Genomic DNA, 8,548 nt, shown 5'->3' with positions numbered 1-8,548 from the left:
TACACATAATCTGCTACTAATAAAAACAACTACCTTGAACATACACAGAGTTGGTTCAGTATGATAAACTCATTGTAGCTCACGTGGTATAGTGACCCAAGCATATTTTCCATAGGAGAATGGTATGTAAAATACACTATCTTGAGCACCGAGGAGATGAATGTGTCACTGGTTGCTTGGTAACTTTCTGCCTATTAAACCTTTTCTTAAAACTTGTGTTCTCTTGCAACGTAGGTTGTGAGTCCCACCATCAGCTCCCCTGTGTGCCAGGAACAGTTGATTGAGGCTGGGAAACTAGTGGATCGTTCAGTGGAGAATTGTGTCAGAGCCTGCCAGGCTGCCACAGATGACTCTGAGTTGCTGAAGCAGGTCAGCGCAGCAGCCAATGTAGTCAGCCAGGCCCTGAATGACCTCTTGCAGCATGTCCGCCAGTTTGCCAGCAGGGGAGAACCCATTGGACGCTATGACCAGGCAACAGATACCATCATGTGTGTGACTGAAAGTATCTTCAGTTCAATGGGAGATGCTGGTGAGCTGCTTTACCTTCATTCTGTTTCTTTTGGGATAGTTTGACTCAGGTGTCCTCCTGAGAAGACATATATGCATGTTAAGTAACGCAAGTCAGAAATTCTTCTTAAGGTGTATGATAGTGCCTCCTTATCAGCTGTTCAAACAAAAATATAAAATAGACAAAACACCCATAAGTACATGTTTAGGGGTTTTCTAAGTGACAGAACGGTTACGTAGAGGGCTCTGCTGGCATAGCTAATATCAGGCCTGATGAAACGAAACATATGATGGGCCAGTTAAGGGAGGGTCTGGCTGAATTGAGCTACTCCACATTATGAGGATATATAGTAGTTGTATATCTCTTAAATCTAACAACAGCCTACTATTAAACAATAAGTTAGCTATTTTAGTCTTTACCAGTGCTATGTTCCCTAAAATGTATTTACCTGCCTATAGCCCAGGGCAAGAATTTTGTTTCTATTGTATACTTGATTTTTATGACATTTTAACCCTTTACATTGTGTGTTTTTCAAATTGTGTGCTTTTTTGAAAGATCATGGCCCATGAAACCATCTAGGTCTGGAGACCTAACGTTTGATAGTGTAATGAACTTAACAATGCTCTCTGTTTACAGAAATATAAAATAAATTAGTTGAAACAGAAGTATTCTAAGTAAAGAGCCTTATGAGGTGTCTTAATATAATTAAAGGGAAAGCATCAATTTGAAATCTAGCTGGCTAATAAAAGGATTAAAACAGCTTAATATTTGAAGCACAGGACTCTTATTCCATATGAAAGTTTGTGGTTCTGGACTCATGTTTACCTGGGTTTTTTTCCCTTCTGTTTGTGTAATATATTCACACAAACTGAGGCAACTGAAAATATTTCATTACACTATGACTGTTTTATGGTCATTGTTATATGCACTGTGTGAAATCAGTAATCTTTCCCCCATTATAGTCATAGTGATATTAGGTGTAAGAATGACATCAGTATTTCGGAGGTTTGAGTTTTTTATAGACCTAGTTCTATCAATCGTGTTATACTTGGATATGAGAAAAAGTATGAATAAGGTAGGTTTGGCAAATTTGGTGGCTTCAATGTAAGGAAAAAAGTTCTTGATTAAAGTTGATGAGTGATGGGGTGTTTGCTGAGATGATATCAAGAATCGCAAAAATATTGATTACTAAGCGCTCCAATCCTCAAATTGGGAACTGCACTACAGTGTTCTAATTCTTTAATTGAGCACCTTGCAAAAGAAACTAAGATGCGTCAACCAAAATGTTCTTTCTTGTATGTATATACCATGTGTATGAATTATCTGTGTGTAAACTATTTTGTATCTGGCATTTTGACTCGTAGTCCATATCACTACAGTCAAGCCATCAGGTAGTGTTAATATTGACAGCCATGTGATTGTGGAGCTTTGCTAAGTTTTTCAGTATAGAATACTGAGACCCAAACAGCTTGAGGTATTCATCAGCTTTTTAATGATGGCTTGTTGAACTCTTGATCCAATGGGCAAACTTCTAAGTGTTTGGGTTAGCAAAAAAGGTGTGTCTTGTAATTATTCAAATAATAGATAAGTATTTTTGTTCTTCCTTTGATTTTCGCTCTTTCCTTTGATGATATTACAGCAAGGCTGTAATGGCTGTAAAAATGGCTTATGTCAAATGCAATGTCAGCCACCCTGCTTACTGTGTTAGGTTTTCACTACAAAAATGACAAACTAGGAAACATCTGTACAGGTTTCTAGGAAGTCCTGTATTCAGTCAACTGTTCTTGATGTGGCATGGGGTAGGGGGAATAGGCTAAGAAGTACTTGTTTATAAACTTTGTTAACTTCCCACAGTATCACAGATACACCTGTATTGCTGTGTGGGAAGTATTGGAATGTCTTTTTGCATGTCAAAGCTATTTTGAACCACATACAGTTGAGACCCCTTAAATGCCACTTTGCCTTTGAACTAAACTCTTGCTGCCTACTTGGATAACCTTTGGTGGGGAAAAAAGGCTGAACAGTTAATTGCAAAGCTATGATGGATTCAGTTTGAGTTAGGTGAAGTAGCAGTTATACATGTAAAGTGAATTTGTTCTAAAAATGGTTGATGGACTTCAGAAACACATCTGTGCTTGACCATGGTAAATAAGTAAGCTTAATGTATTAATGTGACTTATAAATGTATACCCTTTTTCAAAATGAAACCTTAAATTTTAAATGAATGGATGCTGAGTTACTTCTTCCTGAAATATTCAGTTATTCTATTCAGGTCTATTCAGGGAGAAGCAAGAAAGCCAATTATTTTCCATACCCTGTATTTCTTATTACTTCCTTGATTAGTTCTGTTGTTATCCAACTGCAGAGGTTTCTTTCTAAATCTTCTAAGCCAGGGATGCTCAACCTTTGTCCTGTGGGCTGAATGCAACCCACAGAGCCATCACATCTGACCCATGGGGCTCCCCATGGTGCAGGAAATTTGATGGTGCGGAAACAGTGGCCACTAATACAGTCACTCCCCACCCCACCAGATTCCCAAACCCTACACTGCCAGTCACAGCTGGGTCATGCCCCCTCCCCTGCATCTAGGTTGGGGCTTTTCCCCCTGTGGGGCTGTTTGGGGACCAGCCATTCCCCTTCCCTCTGCAGGGCCAAGCTGTCACCCCCTTCCCACACTGTCCTGGGTTCAGGCCAGTTCCCCCCGTGGGGCCAAGCCACACTCCCTTTCTCTATAGAGCCAGGCCATGCACCCTCCTCCCGCAAGGGGGTTGGAACTGGGCCACCCACTCTTATGGGCCCTCTGGGGCTGGGTTGCTGCTGGACTGACCCCCACCATCCTCCACATTGCCAGTTAGTGCCCACCACACCCACACCAGTGCCGTATTGGGGAAGGGGTTGAGCACCACTGTCCTAAGCAATGAACTGTTATCTTATGCACTCTCTCATTTAAAAAAAAACAAAAAACAGGACATTGGTTTTTATTATTTTCTTTTCTTTTGGGGTGGTCTTTGAAACTGAAATTGAGACAGAAGGCAGAAGGATATTAACTTGCCATGCTAATATCGTAGGGGAAATGGTGCGACAGGCCAGGGTCCTCGCTCAAGCTACTTCTGATCTTGTCAATGCCATGCGGTCAGATGCTGAAGCTGAGATTGACATGGACAACTCCAAGAAACTTCTAGCTGCAGCTAAACTTCTGGCAGATTCTACAGCCCGCATGGTGGAAGCTGCAAAGGTACATACCAGGAAACAGTGAACTGAAGAACCCAAAAAGCACTAAATATTAACCTAATTTTTTCATAACTGTATTAACCTGAGGAAGTGTTTTTGCCTTATTGCTCTTCTGTAAATATAAATTGTTACATAGCAAAGCCAGAACTGATCAGCTTATAACTACTTATTTTTCATTTGACAACTTAGTTGGGAACGTATAATAAAAGTTCAGTACAATCAGATTTTAGTTCATCATTTATTCAGATTCCTAAACTATTCTCATGTTTATTGGTGACATCTCAGATGTGAATGCCATTGATTTACCTATCTATATGTGTTCAAACCTTAAATAGGAACTGTCAAATTTAAGTCCTGCTTCTATGATTTGAGAATCAGATTATAACTCTTGTTAAACTGGAAATGTAAAAGTTAACTTTAAACAGTATATTTATATAAACACTATATCATTTTAGAGAAAATTGTAAGCAATTTACAAAACAGTAATTTCCCAGTCTACATGGAGTTTTAACCTGAAATTATCCAACAGAAGTAAACATTTCCCAGAAGTCAAATATTCTACATTGACAGCGTGTGGGGGAGGAATAATGGAAGTAAGTTGGCTCACTGCTGTAGGTGATGAACCCAAGTATTCCTGTCTTTTTCACAGTGTTCAACTTATTAAGCAATAGATAACACCAGTGATACATTTTCTACCTAAAATGTGTCTATATTTAAACTATCTTTAATTCATATTAAAGTAAAGCAATTAAGTAGCAAACATAGACTGATCTGATAGAGCTTGATAGAAATTTAAACCGTAGTGCCTTTAAAATCTATATGTGAGCCTATTCTGAATATTTATTTATTTTTTTTAACCTCTTTGTAGGGAGCTGCAGCAAATCCTGAAAATGAAGATCAACAGCAGAGACTGAGAGAAGCAGCAGAGGGGCTGCGAGTTGCAACAAATGCAGCTGCCCAGAATGCCATCAAGAAGAAAATTGTCAACAGATTGGAGGTCAGACTTAAGCTCTATTGCGTACTCTGTTTTGCTTATTTTTTTCAGCAAGCACTTTTTTAAGCAAGCATTCTGGGGCTGCAGTGTGTGAGAAGAACTGGAGAACACGTCCTTGTGGTTGTCTGTGAATGCAGGGAACTGGATGTGATGGCCTAAAAAGGTGCTTACAGTCCATTACAAAGAAAAATCAGTATTTCTGGGTGCTTTTCAGCTATTAAAAATGCCTACAATAGATAAAATATGAAGTTGAGCATAACAAATGAGCTACAGTTGGCTCATACAATGTGAAAGTTCTCTTCCAGAAATTTGAGGGCATGAGTATATATACATGCGTCTTTCTTCCAATAACAGGCAGCAGCTTAGCTGTCAGAGACAAACAGGTTAGAGATCTGTCAAAAGGAGACTTCTATATTGACATTTAATTCAGACAGAATTTGGTGAGGTGACCGACCATTAGGTTAAGTATAGTAGACGCAAAACCAAAAATGAAAATACTACATAGTAGCCAGTGGTACTGCAAAGGAGAAAAGGCAGTTTGCTGTACATTTAAGATAATTTCAGCATTCTCTGGTATGTTAGATAAGTCATTATTTCCAAATTTAATGGAGAACAAATTGATAAAGAGCCTCCTCCGTCTCCTTATTTCAATTATGTTTTTACAGTAACTCAAAAATGTTTCAGTGCTTTGTGATGAAACCAACAGGAAGATCTTAGCAGGTAGCCATCTTCTGAAAGCGTACGGTATTGAAACCGTTGTATCAATGTAAAACAAGAGAATCTTGAGTAATTCATTCTGACGCCGCATTGCATTCCCAAATGTGTAGCTACAGCATAAAAAACTCTTGTAGAAACTAAGGTTTTGTTTTGCTCTAAAAACATTTTATTGATGTACTAATAAGGGAAATCTGTGCTAGTAACAGTCAAGGGTGAACCAATAAGCTTTTATCTCTGGAATGAATGTCTTTAATTTGTGGGTTGATTAGAGAATGGTGTTGAGAATAATGTGCTGTATTGGAATGTACTTGGCAAGCTGCTGTATTTTGTTTTTGAGAGAGACACACACATTAGATGTTTGAATTCTGGCCCTTCCTGAATATTTTAGACCCACCTGAACTGATCTATTCATTCTGTCCTCATGATCACCACCTTAGGTTTCCTACCTTTTGGCCCTGATCAGCTTCAGTAAATTTGGGTCTTTGCTCCTGTGAAGAAGTCTGTTTAAAGTATACTCAGGATATTGTTCTTAGGGCTGCTGATCTAGCACAGTGGGTTACTTCTTCTTGTTTCCTGATCCCTTCTAAATTTAACACACTGGAAGTGGCTGCACTCCATCAGGCTGATCTCTTTGTGACGGATGAATTTGCTTTTGCCAAGTCTTTATGACATTTAGCAAAATATTCAGAGGTCTAGTTGCAAATGACACATCTTCTAGGTTAAACTGGAGAGCTTGTTTACTACGTTGCATACAGTAGTTTAAAACTTTGAGGCAAATTCTCCTTCAAATCTGAAGCCAGTTGACCTTACCAGATTCCCTGATATATTTGATACATGATTGTTCTGTACTGAATGTAGTTGAATTCAAAGCCCTTGTAGTTAAATTTACATACAGAGCCAACCAAGTTTTTACTACTTCACCTGTACTTCAATTAAAATACTTTAGATGTGAGGGATGAGGCTTTTCTTAAAGGATTCCTGAAGTTGCACAGACAAGTGTAACTTACTTCTAATGCTTTAGATTATTGTGGTCTTTACATTTACATTCAGCAGCCTATCATTGTCACAGGATGTTTTAGGTATAGCTCTTTGGAATTTCAGGTAAGTTTTGTGATGAAAGACTAATCATGTGAAAAAGGAACCATTTCAAATCTTAATGGTGTCAGGTGGTTTATCATTTGTTATTAGCACGTTGAAGATTGATTGCAATGATTGTTTCAGTTTTCATCTTCAGTGAAAAATGACAATGAGTTCTGTACAGCAAAGTAAGTCAAGAAAAAGTAATGTCTAATTTAGTTCTGTTGTGAAATGCATTGCTATCCATCTTGACTGTTGCTTTCTATACATTACTCAAGTTTTATTCAGGAAAGTCTTTTAACCATTTGTTTTTATCCTCCAAAGATTGCAGCAAAACAAGCTGCCGCTGCTGCTACTCAGACAATTGCAGCTTCTCAGAATGCAGCTGTTTCCAACAAAAATACAGCAGCACACCAGCAACTTGTCCAGAGCTGCAAGGTAATATTTTGTGGTAGAAGAAACTAGCAGTTGCCAGATAATCTATAAACTGTGTCACTTTTTTTAATGAAGTTAACTCTGAGGAAGCTAAAATTAATCTCCTCTAATTTAGTCACTCCCTCCCTTTGGAGGGGGATATTTAAGATTTGTGTTATCTGATGCCAAAGCATCTGGTTGGATTTCTATAGCTGTACTAGCATTGTACCTATCCATAAAAATCCTTTTATTTACTGCATGCAGTTAGTTAGCACCTGTTAACTGTAAGTTAGTACAGAGAACTTGGAAATATTCTGCTAAGCAGCAGTTTGCCCTTTACAAATGCTCTGGCAATATTTGTGTAAAGACTTCCACAAGTACCTCTAACATATAAACGTCCCACAAATGCAGCTTCTTTCCTTGGGCATTTGCTGCAGAAAAAGCAGCAGTATACCCTGCCAACAGAACTTAACAGAGAATTTGGGCACAAAGCTGTTAGACTTGGAAGTTTAGCTGTATTACTAGAGCGTTACCTTATAGATTTCATAAACATTAGGGCTGGAAGGGACCCCGGAGGATCACTGAGTCTAGCCCCCCTGCCCAAGGGACAGAAAGTCAGCAGGGATCATAGGATCCTAGCAACACAAACATCCAAATGTCTCTTGAAGGTGTTCAAAGTAGGTGCTTGGACCACCTCTAGTGACAGTCTGTTCCAAACCTTGGGGGCTCGGACAGTAAAGAAATTCTTCCTAATGTCCAGCCTGAAACAGTCATAAAGGAGTTTGTGACCTTACAAGGATGTGGAGAAATAAAGGATCTTGTGGTCCCTTGAGGTGCTCTGGTGAACAGACATTCCCCCAGATCCTGGTGAGCACCCCGATAAACTTATAGGTAGCCACCAGATCACCCCTGAGCCTACGCTTTTCCAGGCTAAAGAGCCCCATAGCTCTCAGCCTCTCATCATAAGGTCGTTTTCCTGACCTCTGATAATGCGCATGGCTCTCCTCTGCACCCTCTCAAGCTTCTCCACATCCTTTTTTGTATTGTGGAGCCCAAAACTGGATGCAGTACTCCAGCTGTGGCCTCACCAAGGCTGAGTACGGAAGAATGATGTCCTGGGATTTGCTTGAGAAGCATCCATGGATGCAAGCCAGTGTTTTGCTCGCTTTACTGGCTGCAGCATCACATTGCAGGCTCCTGTTCATCTTGTGGTCAGTCCTGACCCCCAAGTCCTTCTCGTCCATAGTGCTAGTCAGCATAGCACTGCTGAGCCCATAGACATGCTGCAGGTTTTTCCTTCCAAGGTGGAGAACCTTGCATTTTTTGGTGTTCAACCCCATCAGGTTCTCATCCACCCATTTCCTGAGCCTGTCAAGGTCAGCCTGGATCACCTTCCTATCCTCAGGTGTGGATGCTTTACCCCAGAGTTTGATGCCATTGGCAGACTTGGCCAGTCCGCTTCCAATGTCCAATGATATCAATGTCCACATCATTAACGAAGATGTTGAACAGGATGGGTCCCAGGACAGAGCCTTGAGGGACCCCACTGGTCACAGGGCACCACGATGATTGACTTCCGTCAACCACCACCCTCTGGGTCTGACCAC

At 40.0% G+C, this 8,548-nt stretch overlaps 1 protein-coding gene across 3 annotated transcripts in view; it reads left to right on the top strand.

Annotated features, from left to right (window-relative positions):
- TLN2 (talin 2) overlaps positions 1-8,548 on the top strand; it is a 247,679-nt gene that overhangs the window by 108,390 nt on the left and 130,741 nt on the right. For all 3 annotated transcript variants that reach the window (XM_019533415.1, XM_019533414.1, XM_019533416.1), the window contains 3 exons: positions 3,577-3,743; positions 4,608-4,736; positions 6,852-6,965. In XM_019533415.1, the coding sequence (XP_019388960.1) occupies positions 3,577-3,743; positions 4,608-4,736; positions 6,852-6,965 (410 nt within the window). The remainder of the gene's footprint in view (positions 1-3,576; positions 3,744-4,607; positions 4,737-6,851; positions 6,966-8,548) is intronic.

This window comes from Crocodylus porosus, unplaced genomic scaffold (genome assembly GCF_001723895.1).
Source record: "Crocodylus porosus isolate Cpor-Errol unplaced genomic scaffold, CroPor_comp1, whole genome shotgun sequence".
NCBI classification, from domain to species: Eukaryota; Metazoa; Chordata; order Crocodylia; family Crocodylidae; genus Crocodylus; species Crocodylus porosus.
The sequence above is the reverse complement of the archived record's forward strand: the minus strand, read 5'-3'. Positions and strand labels throughout refer to the sequence as shown.